The sequence below is a fragment of the Trichoderma camerunense genome (assembly GCF_050948025.1).
Source record: "Trichoderma camerunense strain CBS 138272 chromosome Unknown V8C40scaffold_15, whole genome shotgun sequence".
Taxonomy (NCBI): domain Eukaryota; kingdom Fungi; phylum Ascomycota; class Sordariomycetes; order Hypocreales; family Hypocreaceae; genus Trichoderma; species Trichoderma camerunense.
The window spans coordinates 376,314-395,367 of NW_028145355.1; the positions used below are offsets into that span (position 1 = coordinate 376,314).

At 49.1% G+C, this 19,054-nt stretch overlaps 6 protein-coding genes and 1 non-coding gene across 7 annotated transcripts; 5 read left to right on the top strand and 2 right to left on the bottom strand.

Annotated features, from left to right (window-relative positions):
* Positions 1 to 869: 869 nt before the first annotated feature.
* On the top strand, positions 870 to 2,590 carry V8C40DRAFT_268338 (general substrate transporter; the record flags this gene model as incomplete). The annotated part of the gene is made up of 3 exons (XM_083219950.1): positions 870 to 1,145; positions 1,207 to 1,975; positions 2,049 to 2,590. The coding sequence occupies 3 exons, from the start codon at positions 870 to 872 to the stop codon at positions 2,588 to 2,590; spliced, it is 1,587 nt and encodes a 528-aa protein (XP_083070480.1).
* A 622-nt stretch (positions 2,591 to 3,212) lies between these two features.
* Positions 3,213 to 5,140, bottom strand: V8C40DRAFT_251832 (uncharacterized protein). The gene is made up of 3 exons (XM_083217257.1): positions 4,939 to 5,140; positions 3,723 to 4,857; positions 3,213 to 3,648 (listed from the first exon to the last, which is right to left on the bottom strand). The coding sequence occupies exons 2-3, from the start codon at positions 4,586 to 4,588 to the stop codon at positions 3,537 to 3,539; spliced, it is 978 nt and encodes a 325-aa protein (XP_083070481.1). The 5' UTR covers positions 4,589 to 4,857; positions 4,939 to 5,140; the 3' UTR covers positions 3,213 to 3,536.
* An 84-nt stretch (positions 5,141 to 5,224) lies between these two features.
* Positions 5,225 to 8,255, top strand: V8C40DRAFT_251835 (fungal specific transcription factor domain-containing protein). Its single transcript, XM_083217258.1, has 5 exons — positions 5,225 to 5,363; positions 5,454 to 6,067; positions 6,159 to 6,190; positions 6,271 to 7,599; positions 7,656 to 8,255. Exons 1-5 carry the CDS (start codon positions 5,290 to 5,292, stop codon positions 7,749 to 7,751), a joined length of 2,145 nt encoding a protein of 714 aa, XP_083070482.1. The 5' UTR covers positions 5,225 to 5,289; the 3' UTR covers positions 7,752 to 8,255.
* Positions 8,256 to 9,047: 792 nt separating this feature from the next.
* Positions 9,048 to 9,782, top strand: V8C40DRAFT_281186 (uncharacterized protein; the record flags this gene model as incomplete). Its single annotated transcript, XM_083221547.1, has 2 exons — positions 9,048 to 9,139; positions 9,231 to 9,782. The coding sequence occupies 2 exons, from the start codon at positions 9,048 to 9,050 to the stop codon at positions 9,706 to 9,708; spliced, it is 570 nt and encodes a 189-aa protein (XP_083070483.1). The 3' UTR covers positions 9,709 to 9,782.
* Positions 9,783 to 10,244: 462 nt separating this feature from the next.
* Positions 10,245 to 12,550, top strand: V8C40DRAFT_65391 (FAD-binding oxidoreductase). The gene is made up of 5 exons (XM_083223239.1): positions 10,245 to 10,864; positions 10,927 to 11,351; positions 11,408 to 12,044; positions 12,110 to 12,231; positions 12,297 to 12,550. Exons 1-5 carry the CDS (start codon positions 10,453 to 10,455, stop codon positions 12,462 to 12,464), a joined length of 1,764 nt encoding a protein of 587 aa, XP_083070484.1. The 5' UTR covers positions 10,245 to 10,452; the 3' UTR covers positions 12,465 to 12,550.
* A 2,394-nt stretch (positions 12,551 to 14,944) lies between these two features.
* Positions 14,945 to 15,408, bottom strand: V8C40DRAFT_65393 (uncharacterized protein). The gene is made up of 2 exons (XM_083223240.1): positions 15,362 to 15,408; positions 14,945 to 15,260 (listed from the first exon to the last, which is right to left on the bottom strand). Exons 1-2 carry the CDS (start codon positions 15,363 to 15,365, stop codon positions 14,983 to 14,985), a joined length of 282 nt encoding a protein of 93 aa, XP_083070485.1. The 5' UTR covers positions 15,366 to 15,408; the 3' UTR covers positions 14,945 to 14,982.
* A 1,837-nt stretch (positions 15,409 to 17,245) lies between these two features.
* On the top strand, positions 17,246 to 17,317 carry V8C40DRAFT_t160. Its single transcript has one exon. It is a non-coding gene; the product is annotated as a tRNA-Ala (tRNA).
* The last annotated feature ends 1,737 nt before the right edge of the window (positions 17,318 to 19,054 follow it).

Here is a 19,054-nt window from a genome sequence, read left to right on the forward strand (position 1 = left end):
TGGCCTGGAACGGGGAACATCCACAAGTCTGGGGCAGAAACGAGCATCTATGGCCCTCCAGCAATTTTCATGTCCTTGAAAAAGACTGCGCTTGTGCATGATGGAATGATCCTGGGTCGATGTCTCAGGGGGTTTCTGCCATTGGCAAGTCTAAAAATTGTTTCTTTTTAAGCTTCCCTTTAGGCTCTTGAGCAAAACGACATCCCTGCTAACCTCCCCGTCCGCCTGATAGGTGGAACAATCGTTGAGGAGCTATGCTAACCGTTACTCTGCAGACTTCTGCACCGCTCTGCACCGCGCTAGCAACCTTGAACTGATAACGTGTGGGATGGGCCATGCACTCTCCAATCTCGAAACAACCACACTAGACAGTCGCTAGCCGGGAAGAGCCACAAGGTGTGCCAGTCCATTGAACCCAGCAGTGTCTGATCGGCCCAAATGGTAACTCAAAAGCTGACAGTTATCACTCCTAGCTCTTCCCTTTGTGCTACTCATGCCCCTTCGCATCACCTTTTCCATCGTACAGGTTGTCCCTAGTGGCAATCTCGTTACATAGGTCCAAAAGCTACTCCGAGCAGCCTTATCGGTCATGGCACTCCACCTCCTTACGTGGTACGAGTATATATCTACGACTCCCTAGCCCTGATTTGCGATTTCCACAGCTCGGAAGTCGCTGTCCTGCGTCGTCTCAGCACCTTCTCAAGCTTGGCTGCATCGTGTGGCTCTCAATCTCGGCTGTGACGACCTCAGCCCTCTCCATCAGGAATCGCTCTTGAGGCTAGGTCTCAAGACCTCGTTTTATGCTTTCCTGCCTCATTTGCCCGCATCAATTTTCATCAGCAACGGCGAATCGATAAAGTGTCGCAACAATGGCGGAGAAGGCCGACCTACAACGCGAAGAGACGCGGCCAGACTCGATTCACGACTTGAAGCATGGCGGTGCCACCGCCGAAGCCATCGAGGCTATTCGTGCCGAGCACGAGCTCACCTTTGGCGAGGCCCTGAAACTGTATCCCAAGGCCATTGCCTGGTCAGGCTTTGTGTCCATTGGTGTCATCATGCTTGCCTTTGATCCCCAGCTCATCGGAAATCTGTACTCAACACCACAGTTTACTCGTGACTTTGGACACCTGTACAAGGGAGATGTAAGTCTTTACTACCATCTCATCATTTACTTCAAGTAGCATTGCTGACGGCCATATGCAGTGGGTGATTGAAGCTTCCTGGCAGACGGCTCTCAGTATGGGCAACCCAATCGGACAAGTTCTCGGTGCACTCTTTGCCGCTTATCCCATGGATTACTTTGGTCGAAAACTCACCTTTGCTGCTTGTGTTATCCTCACCGCCGGCATCGTCTTTATTCAGTTCTTCTCCAAGACCCTCGGTGTTCTTCTCGCCGGAGAATTGCTGGCCGGTCTCGTTCTGGGAATGTTTGTCGTCATTGCGCCAGCCTATGCCTCCGAGGTCTGTCCCACGGCGCTTCGTGGTCATCTCACCTCATTCGTCAACCTCTGTTTCGTTATCGGCCAACTTTTAGGAAACGGCGTCACTGCTGGTACCTCTAAGCTCGAAAACCACTGGGCCTACAAGATCCCTTTCCTGCTGCAGTGGTTTTGGATCCTTGTCATCCTCCCTGGTATGGCTTTTATTCCCGAAAGTCCGTGGTGGTTGGTTCGCAAGAACCGCTTAGAGGACGCTGAGAAGTCACTGAGGCGATTGGCGTCGCCCAAGGTGAATGTTCAAGCTACCTTGGCTTTCATTGTCGAGACGGATCGTTTGGAGCAGGAGCTCGAGGCTGGTAGCACATACTGGGATTGCTTCAAGGGAGACAACTGGCGCCGAACTGAGATTTCTATGGGTGTTTACTGCACTCAGGTTCTTAGTGGCATCTACCTCATCAACTACGGCACCTTTTTCTTCCAACAGGCTGGCCTTCCTACTGACCGCGCCTTTGACATGTCTGTTGGATTCTTGGGTAAGTTGTTCCACCATAATAGCCCAACATCTAGGGTGAGATTAGCTTTACTAATAACTCTTTTGTTCTGTAGCCGTTGGTTTCGTCGGAACTCTCGTCTCCTGGGGTCTCATGCTGAAATTTGGTCGCCGCACGCTGTTCGTGTCGGGTCTCGCGTGGCTCGTTGTCCTTCAGTTCGTCATCGGTATCCTCGATTGCATCCCTGGCCGACCTTCCGGCGCCATCTGGGCCGAGTCATCTCTCATGCTCATCTGGAACTTTTTCTACGACATCTCCATCGGTCCCGTTTGCTTCGTCCTGCTTGGTGAATGCTCGGCTACACGTGTTCGTTCCAAGACTATCGCTGCAGCCACTGCTGCTCAAGGTCTCTTGGGTATCGTCATGACCGTGGCCATTCCCTACATGATTAACCCGGAGCAAGCCAATTTGCAGGGCAAGCTGGGCTTCTTCTTTGGTGGTCTTGCTCTCATCTGCCTCATCTGGTCTTATTTCCGCGTTCCCGAGACTATGGGCCGTACGTTTGAGGAACTTGATCTTCTCTTTGACAAGAAAGTGCCTGCGAGGCAGTTTAAGGGCTACAAGTTGGAGGGCGCAGTGTCGGCGGGCGCGGCGTGATGATACTCGCACGCGTGGATGGAAAGGAGGAAGAAAGGATGGTGGAGAAGAGAAACAAAGTGTCTGGTTAATCCAAAAGGATACCTCCTCACACTGCGAACGACAAAAGACAAGCTGATCTTAATGAACCCAAAGGGTAGGAAAGTAGGGGAGAGTAAGAGGATTGGGAACATATTTTTGTGAGACAACCTTCTGTGACTCCATGTCTTCTTTCTCTTGCTTGTTTCTTCTCCTCCTTTCACGATTTTTCTTTGTTGTACTGGAATTTTATGGCATTAGATACCACTTGAACTAGTAATGAACATTATTGAAGCATCTTCAGTCTCCTTGGCTGTAATTGCCCAATGCAAGCATTGCTTCCGATCTCGTCAAGAGGCTCAACTATTTGGCCTTTTAAGATGATGACGCCCACTATACCATATCAGGTTGCAATATTCATGCATAAACAAAGGAAAGCTTGATTGGATACCGGCTTACCGAATAGGCTCGGCGTCATCTTCCTCCTTTTTGATCAAGTGAGTATGAGGGTCGTCTGCGGAGATTAAGCGGCGGAGATTGCAATCGAACCACCTCTTTGGCGTTCCGAGGTAGGCATTTTACCAAGTTAAAATTGTAATCGCATTAGAAGAAGTAGACTATAGAAGTGAATGAAGGTATAATGTCAGATCCTAGTAATACAATCGCCTGATTTGCAATGCCTTGAGGGCTGACCGGTCAATCAACATCTTAACACACATTCGCAGGCTGAATAACGGCTTACACCACGACCGATAAACACTATATCGGCGGATGTGCCCATCCAAGCGTCATTTCAACCCTCCAACCTCTCCAGCCGGTCGAAAAACGCAATGGCCATCTCCAATCGTGGGGTATTCTCTCATATAAAGCAATAGACGCCGTGGTCTATGGTTCGCGCATCAGCGCAATAAATTGGTAGCAAACACCCCTAAAGGCTGGACGATATACCCGGGGAGATTGTGTCGAGCTTGCCGAGAAGCTCATCAAAAAATCTCTTCTGAACTTGCTGACCCCACTGATTCGTGACATGTTTCGCTGGCCTGACAGGACACATGTATTAGTTAGACATTGTTTCTATGTAGGAGTGGTGAGGAGTGTCATCAATGTTACTTACACCTGGACCTTGCAGTTGGTTAGGTACTGGCCGTGGCTGCTTTCGTCCGTGAGGATCCCGTGAACCAAAGTGCGGCTCCCCTCTTCTGTGGAGCGAGCCAGGATCTTCTCAGCGACTCGGGCCCCCGCTGAATCTTGCTCTCTGGCCAAGTCAGACTTGCAGTAACTAGGGTTCGGCGTGTTGATGATGAATTTGCCCTTGGCCCTCTTGGCAATTTCCCGTACGGCATAGAGGACGAGAAGTTTTGAAAGTGGATATCTTCCGCCCATGTCGGCCTGTTTTACGTCATTCAGCCGATCCAGGAGATTTCTGTCGTTGAGCTCAGCAAGAGGAGCCATGTAATGCAGGGCGCTGTTGGGAATGACGAAGCGACACGGATTGCCTGTCTGTTGCTCTGACCTGCGCATCGTTGGGAGAAGTGCGAAAAACAGGAGAAAAGTGTTGATGACGTTGACGTTGAGCGTCTTCTCGCTTCCCTCGCTGAGGACGAATTGGTTTGTCATGATGCCTGCGTTGGCCAAGACTCCGTCAAGGCGGGGCAACAGAGCTGCTCGTTCTGCAAAGGCTTTGACAGAAGTCTGGTTATCCATGTCAATGGGCCACACCTCGATGCTTGAATCGAGCTTTCCAGTGGATTTGAGAATTTCCTTCTTAGCTGCTTCTCCTTTGGAGAGAGTTCGAACGGCCATGATGATCTTGCCAACACCGAGGCGAGAGAGATGGCGGGTGGACTCGAACCCGAGGCCGCTGTTTGACCCGGTGACGACCATGGTTTGATTGGAGAGGTCGTTCGGTGTATTTGGAATGGGAAGAGTGACAAAGACTCTGCCATAGATGACAGAGCCAAGCCCGTGTAGAGCAGACATTGTTGCTTAGGCTCTCTTAGCGTCTCTTTGGAAGTGTGTGCAGCTTTCTTCGAATTGAATACTGGCTTGAGCTTGCGATTCAGATGGTGAAATAATGGTTGCTTCAGTATTAAAGAGAAGATACTGTTGGAGTGGTGGCTCTTGGAGCGGTTGCTGAATGTGAGCCTGGGTGTTGATGATGCGCGATGATGCGCGATGAGGCCCTCGGCCTCACACTTAAATAATTTGTCTCTTCTTTCTCATCTCCGGCTGCCTATAAATTCTTAATCCTTCATCGCTACCGGTGTTAGTAAAGCCACCATCTTCAACAACACATTTGCCTCCAATTTGGCATCGCCATCTCGACTTACAAGATTCCCGCTCCTATCCCCGACTCAGCTCTTCGCACCAGCCTGACGGAATTTTGCCCTTTGTGGAGAAACCCGGGGATAATATCTCCGCAATAGTGCCCGCTAAAGTCGCCGATCCAGCCATGACACGCTGAGCTAAGGAGGAAATGGGCAATTAGCAAATGCTGCAAATCGATTTGCCGTAGTTAGGCTTGCCCGGAGTTAATATCCCCAAACGGGGTCATTAAATAGTCCGGGTGCTTTCGCCGATAACAGCCGGCTTTTCGATCTTCTACCACCTATCTCCTGATCTTCTCTTTTTTTCCACATTGTACAAGTGCTGTTTTCCTTACTCGTTGAGGGAGTCGCGTAATGGAGTTTGGTCCAAGGAAGATTGAAAAGCGGAACCGGGCCCCTGTGTCTTGCGAACCATGTCGAGCTCGAAAGTAAGCAATCGTCGTCCACTGATACACGCAAAGTCTCCGAATGAAGCCCAAGAGAAAACATGGGAGGAAGCTCACCCTTATGCTCCGCAGGCAAATGTGCAACCGCGGTCAGCCGTGCGAAGGCTGTACCAGGCGGAATCAAGCGTCACTATGTCGATATGCTCCCAATGCCATCAGGAACAAAGCTCGCCCTCCCAAGGTTGGCAACATCCAGGAGCGGCTGGATAACCTAGAGGTTATGCTGGCTTCGATTGCCGCGAATCCGGCCGCCGCTGGGATTGGCATAGGTGCGGCTCCCGGTACGCAGGCTTCGTCCAGCCAGAGGCGAATGCCGACATCTTCCTATGAACACCCTCAGTCACCCTTCAAGTCAGCTCGATTCCGCCAAGACGATCACGCGTTACCGCCTGAGCTGCCTCATCGCCACGAGTCCGGAGATGGCCAGGTCAGTTATATCGACCCCAGCCATTGGAGGGCCATCTTGGATGAAATCAAAGAGGTCAGAGAGCATCTGTCGGCCTTTGACCGCCCTCTGGCGCAGGAGGAGCCGGAGCGCAAGAGCGTTGCTTCGGAAGACGGTGCCGGATTTATGTTTGGCAAATTTCCGGTGGTCGATCTCGAAGATATCATCAGCACCCTGCCGCCGAGATCGGCATGCGATGCCCTTCTTGCCCAGTATTTCAACGCCAGATTCATGGTCCTGGGTGAGTCCACAGCAGTTCATTTTCATCTTTGGCCCTACAATTTGAGGTTTGGTGCGCTAATGCAAGCGGGCCACCTGCATGTCGTGTGTAGGCATCCTGCACCCGGTCAAGTTCCAAAGGGAGGTCAGTCATGTCATCAAGGATTAGTCAACACTTGACAGGTCGTTTTTCATGTTGCAACTAACCTTTGGTGATGGATGCAGTATGAAAAGTTCTGGGACGCTCCCCTCAAAGCACCTCCTCTTTGGATTGCTCTGCTCTTTGCCGTTCTCAGCCTCACAACCACTCTTCGCAATGTCGCCGGCGGTTCGGCCGGGCCCAAAGCTGCAAGGCCTACAGCCAAAATGCTGCAGCAAAGAACGGTTGAATGCCTAATCTTGGGACGTTTCCCTAATGCAAACGCGTATGCTTTAGAGGCCATGATCTTGCATCTCCAGAGCTGCTACCTCACTCTCAATAGGCTCGGCTCCGATCACTGGTTTGAGATGGGCACTCTGATTCGCCTCGCCTTTAGAATGGGCTATCATCACGACCCGGACGGCTTACCAGGCATCTCAGTCTTTGATGGAGAGATGCGGCGGCGCGTTTGGCACAACATATTCCAAGTGGACGCACTCATGTCCTTTCAGATGGGGTTTCCAAGCATGATTCCGACAGAATTCTGCGACACTAAAGTGCCGAGAAACCTGCAGTTCTCTGATCTTGAAATAAACATGACTTTGCTGCCTCCCGGGCGCCCTCTGTTCGAAAACACTCCGATCAGGTATCCAATCGCCAAGTCTGGTGTCATGGCCGTGTTCAAAAGGATTGTTGCGCATTCACAGTCTTTGTCTCTCCCAACCTACGACAACACGATTATGTTAGATAACGAAATGAGGGAGGCGTACAACAACTTACCGGAAATCCTGAGAGGAAGAGACGTTGGTCGTTCTTTCATGGACCCATCGCACATCATCTTCGAGAGATGCACCATCGAAATGCTCTACTTGAAAGGTCTCATTGTTCTGCATCGGCGATACATCAGCTACGAGGTTGACGGCCGTCGATTTGAGCACTCTAGACGCACCTGTGCCGAAGCAGCTCTTGACATCCTGGCTCGCCAGGCAGATCTGCATCAAGCATGTCAACCCGGAGGGCGCTTGTATGATGACCGATGGATGGTCTCTTCACTGACCATGCACGACTTTCTTTTGGCTGCCATGGTCATCTGTCTGGATCTTTCTGTTCGTCTCCGGCGTCCTTCAAGCGTGTTAGTGCCTGGAAAGGATGACGACGCTCTTACTGGGCGAGAATACCATGCGCTGCAGAGATCGCAGACGATATGGGCATCTAGTAGCCAGATGTCTCCAGAAGCACGCCTTGCATCTTTGGCGCTCGGCCTGATGGTGCAAAAAGTGGCTGACAAGGACGCCCGCCATATCCCTCTGTCCAAGGCTCCAGAAGAAGATCTGGCTGCTGCTGCTTCTACCCAAGAGCTTCCGTATGCAGGACCCATGTCTCAGATGATTGATGGCACTGAAGGATTGGACTGGGTAAGTTTGGATCAGGGCTTGTTGATCAGGTCAGAGGAGAATCTAACTCGAAGCAGGGCTTGCTGGACCAGTACTTTCAGAATCAGCCAACGGATGCGTCACAATTGGATCCATTCAGCATTGATCCTGGTTGGTTTGACCTACCGCTGTAGAAGAGGTGGGAGGAGAAGTCTTGTGCAAACTCTTGACTGTAAAATCAGGTCGTATTATGGCGATGCGAGAGAAGCAGTAGGGTGAAGATGGGGAAGAGGGAAAAAGAAAAGAGAAAAGAGAAAGAAGGAAGAAGGCGAGACTGCGGGCAATGTTTCCTTTGTCTGGGAGAAATGGACAGTTTTCACTCAACGCTAATCGGGATATAGGATGGGGAATTACTGCCGGTAATTCACAACGTACATCAACTAGGGCGCCGCCGCCGGAAATGCAGATGCAGCCTAATCTCAACGATACCCAAAGTACTGGAGGAGGACAATTGCAAGGGATGCCAGCAATTTCGCTGGTATTTTTCTTTTTACATCAGAAACCCTTTGAATAAATTTTGATTTGATATCAAGTCTACTGTATCATGTTCAATTGCCGTTCCTGAATTTGTCTTGCAAATTCATGTAGTAGTCAAGGCTCCCATAAGACGAGGGAGGGAAGAGACAAGTGAATGACCTGGCTTTAATGCTGTCTCACAAACAACCTGCTCTTTCTTTCTCAATGGTGATTATTAAACAATAGTTGCTTCAGTTAACAATGTACAATTGCAGCCCATTCATCGCTTGCGTTCTTGCAAACGTCCAGTTGTGTGGATGGCCCACTAGCTGAGCCAGTCAGCAGCCGTTTGCCCACCCTGCCTTAAAATCCCCCCCCTCAACTTTCTTGTTGTTCTCCCACTGCTTCTACTTTTTGCTTCTACCAAACATTTCTTCCTTTGTTCGAATCTTTTTTTGGTCTGCTTTTGGTTCGAATTTTGCTCTTTTTTGGTTTCTTGGTCTCTTGGTCTCTTGGATTCTTGGTTCTACTAATATTGCTTCATCATTATTCCAATCGTAAGTCTCTTCTCTTCCATTTCGCCATCCATCTTCAACAGTCTCCCAAAATCTTCGCGTCTTGACTCGACCTTTCAGACTAATCACGGCCACAGATTACATATTTCATTGTTATTTTACCGTCAGCACCGAAATGCTGAAGATCGGATTGTGTCAGGAAAAGGACACCGGATTACGCATGGGCCCATCTGCCCATGAACTCCTCCGACTTAAGGCAGGGTACTAGATTCTGCACCAACCCATCCCCCTCCGCCATTTATATCGATTCCTACCTGTTCGTCATAGCCACGGCGGTCCTCCAACACTCACTCGGTGTCAATTCAAGTTACGGCATTTGCGAAGTCATGCCAACTCAAGCTATGGCATTTGCGAAGCCATGGTTGCCACAGATTGCATCCATGATTTCCTACAGGCTAAATGCTACAACTGAGGGGGACGTCTCTCTACTACGTCTACTACATCTACTACATCTACTCGCCAATGCCACATCTATGGCTAGCGTTCAAACGGTATGTTCATTTCAGTTGAGTACAACAACTTAGCTGCACCGCACAACTCGCACATTAACCAGAAAGACTAACACTGCTATAATCAAGACAGAAGTGGTCGTTGGATCACTGATAATACTGCGTATCCGCTGAAAGATACACGCCAGCTCGAAGAGGGACAGACATTCAATGCCTTCAAGGGTTACATTTTGCCTACCAAGACAAAGAACGCCAAGGTTCAAGTATGGCGCGGCCCGGGGTCTACGAGAGGCCCAGGTCGTGCCATAATGCACAAAATTCGCCGAACACCAACGAACTCGTCGCCAATAAAAAGTCCGTGCCGGATGTCCCGGGAGCCAGCCTCCCCTGTACTGGCTGGGATGGTGGCATCTGGTCCCATTCGCGGACCTGTGCAAAACAGTCAAAGGAGTCTTCTGCCAGATAACAATAATGGCCAAGTGGTAACCCAGAATCAAGAGCTACCCAACGACCAGAAGCTTCTCGCCTACCAAGAGCTACACAGCGACCAGAAGCTTCTCGCCTCCCAGAGAATTCAAGATGCCAGCCGAAATGTCCTCAACCCCCGGTAGCTCAGAATCAAGAGCTACACAACGACCAGAAGCTTTTCGCCTACTGGAGAATCCAACATGCCAGCCGAATTTCCCTTGACCAGTTGAAACCCCCGTTCGCAAAGTTGCTCATCGCACCAACCATCAAAGAAATCGCTCTGTCCCGGCGTCGAGTTCAACCTCTACTCCATCATTCACCCACAGAATAGTCTGCAGACTGTCCTGCCGCAGCAGAGATTCCAGCCCGTTCTCCCGTGTAAGTACTGTGCAAGCACCCAGTCTCCTGTTAACACGCAGAATACGACAGAATGCTGACCCGCGTCGTCTAAGGTTAATCCTAGCGTGTCTCCAGCTCAGTGGTCAACCCGCGCTGTTCCCGCCACGACTTTCGCGGCATCTTTCCAAATGTGGTATTTTAGTGTCGAGCTACTCAGCATCTTGCGGTTGCGAGGAATGCGATCTCTTCCTATTGGCTGCAAATAGGCGATCTTCATAGCCACGATGCAGGAGTCGTCTAATGGCTGCTGTGGATTACGTCGACCTTTCGCGGCATCATCCCAAGAGCGGGAGAAGCTGAACATTTCGGTCTCTCTATGCATCAAGGGATGCTTGCCATGAAATCCTTCCATTGATTCCTGCGGTGCCTCCTCGAGGATACCAAAAACTATAAATCATGGCTGGCTCACTTCACGAATTCAAGAATGGTCACTGCTTCATTGCGATTCAGCTGCATCACTTGTCTGGTTCTTGAAGGCAGTCATCGAAATGTTGAGCTCCAACTTCCAGTTGCTGCTCTGCCTAGCTGGCAGTGCCTGTAGCCTCTGTGCACCACCTCCAGAGTCATGCAAAGCATATCCTGGCACGTCGTCTTGGCCCTCTGCCCACACATGGGCTGCCCTCAACCAAACACTCAATGGAAGACTGCTTCGGCCATCTCCACCCGGCGCAGTTTGCCATCCTAGCCAGTCTACCTACAATAGCAGCCAGTGCTCCCAGGTAGCCGATGAGTGGAAGACGTACGAGTTTCATGTTGCAAACCCAATTTCCGTCATGTGGGACAAGTTTGACAACTTTACCTGCCTACCGGATGAGGACACGCCATGTTCTCCAGCTGGTTATCCTGCCTACGTGGTCAATGCATCAACTGCAGAGCATGTCAAGATCGGTATAGACTTTGGTAAGTTGGATTCATATGTTTTGCAGTGACGGAAACAAGAGTTTTCTAACCATATCTCCCAGCACGCAAGTACAATGTCCGCCTCAACGTCAAGAATACTGGTCACGACTACCTCGGCCGCTCCAATTCTCCAGGCTCTCTCTCCATATGGACCCATAATCTGAACAAAATTACCTACAACAAAGGGCAGTATAAACTGAATAGCTCTGGAAAGATCCTTCAAGGAAATTCCATCACTGTTGGCGGTGGATCTGAGATGTGGGATATATATGTTGCTGCAGACAAGCATCACGAGGCCATTGTTGGTGGAGGAGGAAAGACTGTTGGAATAGGTGGCTACATCACTGGCGGGGGCCATTCAATCTTTGCGCCAAAGTATGGTTTGGCAGCAGATAACGTGTGGGAAATGGAAATAGTCACACCGGGAGGCGATATTGTCATAGCCAACGAAGATAGGCATCAAGATCTATTCTGGGCAATGAGAGGAGTAAGTAGCAGCTGTCTTCCAAATGATAAACGTCTCAATACTAATGGTCATGGCAGGGGGGCGGCTCTACCTTTGGTGTCATCACATCCGTCACGCTCAAGACGCATCCAAGCCCCAAGATTATGAGCGTCGCATATATGATGTTCACTGACCCCGGAGAATCCATCGTCTTCGACCTCATCACCTACATCGTTTCCCAAATACCCAGTCTCATGGCACAAGGCCTTTCTGGCTACAATCTTGCCACTAAAAATATGACAACACCCGTCCAAATACCAGGCATCCCAGATCGCGTCGCTGGATTCCTAGGCACGACCGTTCTCCAAGACGTCGACAGCCCCGACGTCGTCGCAAAGATATTCAATCCAATCAACGAAACCCTTCGTGAGCGCTGGCCTGGCAAAGTGCAATTTTACACTCTTCTTACCCAGTATGATTCGTGGCTTGCTTGGTTTAGCCAGAATTACGACACCAGCCAAGCGGGTGGAAGCCAATACCTTGTCTCCCGACTTCTCGATGGCGAAACCCTAACTGGTAACCCGCAAAAGCTGAAGAGCGCTCTCCAAGCAGCAATTAATCCTAGCGGAACCATATCCGTATTCATGGTAGGCGGCAAGGGTGTCCAAGAAGCGAAGCCGAGAGGAGGCAGCAATGCCGTTAATCCCGCATGGAGAACTGCATACGTTCACGCTCGTAAGTTGTTCAAACTCTCATTTATCATACCCAGATCTATTGTACTCACAATTATCTACTGCTAGTGACCAGCGAACCCTTCGGGCCGTTCAACAAGACCGCAGAGAACAATACCAAAGCGATCCTAGACAAAGAATTCCAACCACTCCGCGACCTGACGCCCAAATCCGGAGCATACATAAACGAGGCATGTTATCTTCCTATCTTTTATCAATAAGTATTGTTGCTAACCTGTGTTTTGAACTACCACAGGCTTTTCCATTCGAGAAGAATTTCCAACAGACATTCTGGGGCAGCAACTACGCGAGACTGCTTCGAATCAAGCGCGAAGTCGATCCTACCGACGTATTCTGGTGCGCGCCGTGTGTGGGCAACGAGCGATGGGAGGTTCGTCAAGACGGAAAGCTCTGCAAAAGGTAGATGAGGCCAATGTCATCGTATCGAGGTCGGCCTTTCTAGCTTTCCCCAGCTGCGACCGCGATCGAGGAAAACAAGGAATAGTTTAGGATCATAATATTGCGATGACATCAATACGATATATATCTTCTTAGCATATCTAAAGACACAACCAATGCAAATATTTCAAACGATTTCCTCAATTAGTCTGTTAGATATGTCATATGAACTCTGTTGCTACATACATGTATTTTCCATGCGCTGACGGTGAATCAGCAGTCGTGTTCGCCACAACATCTTTTGTGCTCCATCAAATTGAGCCTACTCATGTAGACAAGAGTGATCAAATGCCATTTTGGTGAATTGTGTAACTTGCTATGTGTTGTACATAAGATTTGTAGAATAAAAGTACATGCTTGGTATACCACCTTATTCGAGTCCTCGACGACAAATCTGCAATTTCGCGCCACACCAGCCCTGGGAGAGCTAGATGCTTTGGCTGATTCTTTGCCAGCCAAGGCATGCGTAGGACTATACCGTGCCCGTCCCTCCGACTCTTCCGTCTTGCCTTCAAGATCCTGATCCTGATCCTGGTTGGCCCATTCGCATTCGTTTTTAGTTCGGTAACAGCAAAATTGATACTGACACGCGATGCACGTCACCGCTTTACTGAACACAGCCCTCGCCTCGGCTGGTAGATCCGGATGCAAACCCACGCAGGGAGTGCTCAGTCGTGACAGCCCTTTCCACCTTTCCTTCGCCTTACCCACAAGATATGCAAGGATGCTAGCGTATTGGAGAGGATCAAGTGTCTTATTGTGATGATGCTCCCACCATAAACCCGACAAGTTGCGAACCTGCTTATATTGACAGTGCAAATACATCCCACCGAGCAGAGAATTGCTGGCTGGGTGAGAGGCTCCTATGCAAGTGCCGAAGAACATCGGCCATGGGTGGCGGCTCCAAGGACTGTATAGGAGGAGGTGGTATTGAAGGGGGTGATGTTACTGGCGACGGCAGCGACACAAAGGAGGTGGCTCTGTCGGCAAGGCTGAAACGGTCGGTTGTCGAAAGATCGTTCGTAGGGGCGCCTTGCCGACAGAGCGTGCGTAGGACATTACCGTGCACGCCTAGATGCATGGGAGTGTTCAGAAGATTCATGAGGAGAGTAGAAATGGCGTAGCTGTGCTGCGTCCGCCTTGTGCTAAAATTTCGAATGACGGGTTGACTTGACCAGAGGGAAACAAGGGGACACGGAATGATTCACATTCGATGTAGATGAAGTCGATTTCTCTGAAGGATTAGTCAGTGGCATGTTTGACGGGTAAGTCGAGTTGATGTACACCTTACCAGGCCATATAATGCCCAGTGATCTGTTGATCAGTGTCTTCAGAGAGGGTAATCGCCTATCGCGAATGAGGTTAGTAAATGGTAGGAGCCAAGGGGAAAACATTTACTTACTGTTTTTAGGAGGTCACAGTCATTTTCCCGTCTAGGCTGAACGAGAGTGTGGGAAAAGATGAGATTTAGAAGGGAATATTGTGTCAGGAGGGCCTCTGATTGGGAATGAGATTCTTGGAAGACGCGATAATGATTACAAAGTGGACCTAAGAAGATGGTTAGTCAAAGCGAAGTAGAAAAGATCATGAGGGAAATGACCAACGTTTAGAAAAGAAACAGGTTCTCTAAAGAGCAGCAAGTAGCTCGAGCGACGAATGGTAGGAGTGAGGAGAGAATAGAGAGAGATGAAAACTGTTGTTTGCTTGTCTAGAATGTGATCTGAGGTTGAGCAAAAGCACAGCCATCAATCCCAAGTGACAGCCCAATGGTTTTTTGCGGCGTGCTCGGTATTCCAAGCAGCGATGATTGTCCCGCCGTCAAAGGTTGTTTCTCTGAAAACACGTCTTGATGAGCATCTGTCCAAAACAGACACAGAGTTGTGTACCTACAAAGTGCCATCGTTCTTTGAACGGAGATTATTGGCTCGCTTTTTGTTTGAACGGTGGTTGTGCGAAGCTTTACGAAGAGAAGATGATCTTCTTGGAAGAACTCTCCAGTGCAGGTCTAGGGGCCGTTTCTCTCCGCGTTACTCCCTCATCAGAAGAAATGGGACGAGCCGCTGATGCATAGAAGAATGACAAAGTGATGCCTCAAATGCTTTACACGGAGATGACTGTGCTTTAGAACTGCAGAAGTTGGGATCTGTTGCTTGCAATCGTGTTTGTCGAGAGTTGAGGAGAGGGGGAAGAGGGAGAAAAGTGGGCGGGCAGTGATTCAAAACGTGAAAGAAGTGCTTCGACTCCTGCTCCTGCATTTCTTAAGGGGCAGTTGACGCGGCGTGCCACGTAAGTTATTGCCTGGTTGTTCAGGTGGCCACTACGGCTGGCAGCTGCTTAGGTTTAGTTGCCTCAGACAGTGAGAGGGCACAGCAGTTAGAGGACCTAAGTACTAACAGTACTAGATACCAATGGATGTTCTTTGTAATACCTATTGATACTTCGTCTGCAGGCTCTTCTTTCTCAAGTTGAGAGTTCAGTCACCATTAGTGTGTCACGATAACCCAATAATCCGGCCGCCCATCCTGTCTAAGTGAAAATGCTCCTTCTCCCCACAGCTTGTTTCCCTGAGTATGATTGCCAACCTCGACAACTACCTGACCCTGTCTATCCTCGTCGATATACCACATTACGCTAGGCTGCCCTGGGGTGTAGCGGATCTCTGCCTCATCACCTGGGCCGATCTGCTGGGGAGGATCGTGGAGACCGTTTTTGCTACCAGTGAAATTGAAGGCGGAAGAGGTGGTGTTGTATAGTGTGACAGCTGTGAGAAGTCAGATTATTTTCTCTCGTGTAAAAGCCATAAAGACTGCGAATTCAAGAACAACAATGGATCAGTGGGGAATAGGTACTGATCAGACTCACACATTTTGACTCTTGGTAACGTTTACAAGCCAACAATGGTATTTTTTGTTTAAAACGCAGAAGTTCATGGAGGAGATGTACAGGATCAAGTCTTGTTCTTATACTGCTCCGGCTGAGGTATTGCGGGCCAAATCTGATATGCCGATTTCGTGCCCTGCTCTGACTGCCGTAGCGTACGCTGGCTTTCATCAAGGCAATTCTGCACTAAGACGGCACCGTTTTAACTAATGGCTCAATTCCTCCAATACTACAGCGCCTCGTGCCTAGAACGGCATCGTGAGAATGCCTCGAGGTCAGAGAGAGGCTCATCTACCAAGTTTTAGGCTCACCTAGCGGACTACCCCTCGTCTACGTGGCATAATTAAGAAGCAGACATGGCTGGATTCTATGCTGATTGGGCAATCCCAAATTCTACATCTGCCGGAGAGCAGCTGAATATCTGCATTGGGAACTGCCCCCGCGGGGTCTAGCTGAAGAGGGTGTTGGAGTTAAGCGTAGTAGGCATGGACATGGCGGGGGCTGTGTAGCTTCTTTTTGCACGGCCAATGAATGCCGATGATTAAATAGATTGCAGATTTCAGTAGAAATCCGGCTTCAGCGACGCCCCGCACGACACGAGCTGGGCGTTCTTGTAGAAGTTGAGTGATGTGCTTGCTGAGATCTTTTCTAGATCCCTGGGGAAGAGGCAACGACGAATTCTCATCTATACAGCGGATTTCTATAGAGTACCGCTGCTTTGATCGCGAGAAAGCTCGGAAGAAGACCATTTTTGCCACTCAACGTCCCAGGCATTGACATCAATCACACAACAAGGACTAGGCTGAACATGTGCGGGTGTCAGAGTGACAGCTGGATTAATTGCCATCTCCACTTGGTTTCCTCCAGTTTCCTCTAGCTCTAGGCCAAGTCCAAGGGAGTGGGTGCGAACGGTGCAACGGTTCAACGGTCTGCAGTCATCAATTTGTGCCAAAAGCGTCGGCGGCCTGTCGTTGGTCAGCGGTTCGGTACACGCATCTTCCGCTTTGTCTGCAATGATCGATCTGTGGAAGACGATTAAACATGGTCGTAGTAGAGGAGGGGCGAATCGCTTCATCGTCTTTGATGTGCGAGGGTGAGAACTGCGAGCAGAAACACGTCAGCTTTTTTTTGTAACTACTTGCTCAACAAGAAGAGAGTGAACTAAGCACGTAACAAGAAATAAATGGCGAGTGAAACCAGACGACGATGGGTTTGTGCTGCCCCTGACGCCCTGGTTTTCGAAGGGTCGGAGCAACAAAGACTGGCTGTGGGAAACGGAAGAGTGGAAGAGTGATCCCATAGTATGTAGACGAGTCTTGCAGCGAGGTTGTTCGTCCTGTGGCTGCCTCCAAGCCAGTCCCTTCTCAATACGGTCTCTACCATAATAATAGCGCGCTGCACTTCTCCAGGTTCCGTTACCCTACAATTTACCAATTGGGATAACTCATTCCATCGAAACCTATGTACCAGTCAGAATTATAATATACAGCTGACTTTCTAGTAGCTATGATCTTACAAAATCGAGTCAATGGATGTATTCCGACCGTGTTTTTGAAAGGTACAAGCACTCTACTTGTTCTTGGAGTCTCATAATCAGTTTGATATTTATTCACAGCAGAAGTGTACCTATTACCTAGACCAACTTTTGGTCCAAAGCAGGCAACCCTAACTAAAGAGTCCCTGCGCCGATGCGCTCAGTGAACACTTGATCTTCTCAACTGTTCAAATTGATCTCTATTCGTACACACCACCATTCCGTCTGTTCAAGCCATCATCTCTGAACAAAGGATACCACTGGAGCTGTTCGTGACCGAATTTTTAGCATTGCCGTATCTACGAAATTTAAAGACAACATTGTAACTACTTGGGCGCGTGGTCTAGGGGTATGATTTTCGCTTCGCATGTGAAAGGTCAGGGGTTCAATTCCCCTCGTGTCCATTGTTTTTGCACTTTTTTTTTTGTCACTCTTCCCGACTTCAACACTCTTACAGGACTCGATCGTCCTTTTCTATATTTCTTTTTTCTTTGTCTTGACAAACCCTTCGCAAGATAACTTCGAACTCTCAAATTTCATTGCTTCTAGGCTGGTTACATCGCACGCGTTTCACTCGGTGGAAATAATCTTCTCCACCAAACACCACTCGGAAATAATGTTGGCAGCGATCCACAATCCACTTCAGCTTCACCAGTTTCGAATCCAACCTGGCTCTCCCAAATCTATCGATGCAATGGGATTATCGCCGAAAATTTGTCGCAGTCATTTCCTTAAAACATTTCGAGCCAGCACCTAGCACATCTGCAAAAGACTCCTAAGGTATGATGGGATTCTCCATTGGTGGACTTGCATTACTTTGTCTCTCCATAGGGCCCTCTATGGTTAATCAGACCCGTTTATATACCGTTTCGAATCAGAGAGCAAATACCCGTCAATGCGAAGAGAAGCAATTTTGTTAACCTGGAGTGTGGGAAGTCTCGTTTGGTTGAGCTCATTGGATCTCTCAAGAGGAGACATGATGGTGATCAAGACCTACACGCGCCAAAGAATCGGAGCTGAATCGGCAAGTCTACTCATAAACTAACTGGCGATTGGCTGGCGAGATTCTTTGGTTAGAGAAAACACTCTCTTCACCGTTCATCCTCCATCTTTGATGGCTAAGTGTCGGCTGATGGATGAACTGAAGATGCTTGATCAACGCGACTGAAGGATACCATCTTTTTGTAACACAATTATCTGAAAGAAAAGAGCTACAAGAAACATAGATGGGACAATCTATTGTATTAACCTATGTATGAGTGTATTGAGAGAATCTATCCCCGAAGAAGAGGAGGAGAACAAGGACCAAGTCAATATGGTGCTGGATGAATGATCGCAGCTTGTATTGCATCATCGGACAAATCTCTGTAGGTAGACGGTCTAGGGCATTGGTATGTGGTGATGCAATGTCTACCACATTTCAAGAGAGGCCAATATTCAACTCCTTTCAGAATACCAGTGGACTTGGGCATCTGCATGGTGATAGCGCCACCCTGCTTCTATAGGGAATGTTGGACAAGCTACTGTTTGGAGCACAAAACAAAATCTGCACTGGATGCAAAGACACAAATCTCGAAGCTACAAAAGTGTGAAACAAGACATTTCCATACAGCTATTCTAATATGTACATTGAAAGCCGTGACTGACTCGGTGCGCTTGCGTTGGCGCATCTGTAGGACTTTACCGTGCGGCGGGATGATTTGAAGCGCCGACTGGGGAAAATAGATACATACATGCGTAGCTCAATGAAAAATAGACAATATTTGCTCATTGGCCAATGATCCACAAATGAGCTTTAATCTGCCAGCATGACTTCCATCATTCTCATCGTCAGAGATTGTGGCTTCTTGAATAGTGCTGGAATCCGAAGCTACTCACATCATCTATTTCCTTGGACAATTGTCCGAGACGTAGGACTTTACCGTGCCCAACTGACAATATAAACGTCTCAGCGGGTGATTGGGATTCATTCGTATAGCCTAGTAAACAAGGCTCCGCAACGACATGTTCAATCTCTTGCCTGAGACGTAGGACTTTACCGTGCACAAGTGGCACAGTAAACGTCTCATCGGGGGATGCCACCCCGGGCCAGAGCCGTCCTCCTAATGCTACTCAACCTACTCAGCCTTAGACGACTTGCT

Bases quoted from the DNA above. Each gene is read 5' to 3' on its own strand.
- V8C40DRAFT_251832 (XM_083217257.1), bottom strand. From the start codon at position 4,588: ATGTCTGCTCTACACGGGCTTGGCTCTGTCATCTATGGCAGAGTCTTT. The intron at 3,649-3,722 runs GTAAGTAACATT...GTGTCCTGTCAG, and splicing joins ACCAACTGCAAGGTCCAGGT to GCCAGCGAAACATGTCACGA.
- V8C40DRAFT_251835 (XM_083217258.1), top strand. From the start codon at position 5,290: ATGGAGTTTGGTCCAAGGAAGATTGAAAAGCGGAACCGGGCCCCTGTG. The intron at 6,191-6,270 runs GTCAGTCATGTC...TGATGGATGCAG, and splicing joins CGGTCAAGTTCCAAAGGGAG to TATGAAAAGTTCTGGGACGC. The intron at 7,600-7,655 runs GTAAGTTTGGAT...AACTCGAAGCAG, and splicing joins GCACTGAAGGATTGGACTGG to GGCTTGCTGGACCAGTACTT.
- V8C40DRAFT_65391 (XM_083223239.1), top strand. From the start codon at position 10,453: ATGTTGAGCTCCAACTTCCAGTTGCTGCTCTGCCTAGCTGGCAGTGCC. The intron at 11,352-11,407 runs GTAAGTAGCAGC...TGGTCATGGCAG, and splicing joins TATTCTGGGCAATGAGAGGA to GGGGGCGGCTCTACCTTTGG. The intron at 12,045-12,109 runs GTAAGTTGTTCA...ATCTACTGCTAG, and splicing joins AACTGCATACGTTCACGCTC to TGACCAGCGAACCCTTCGGG.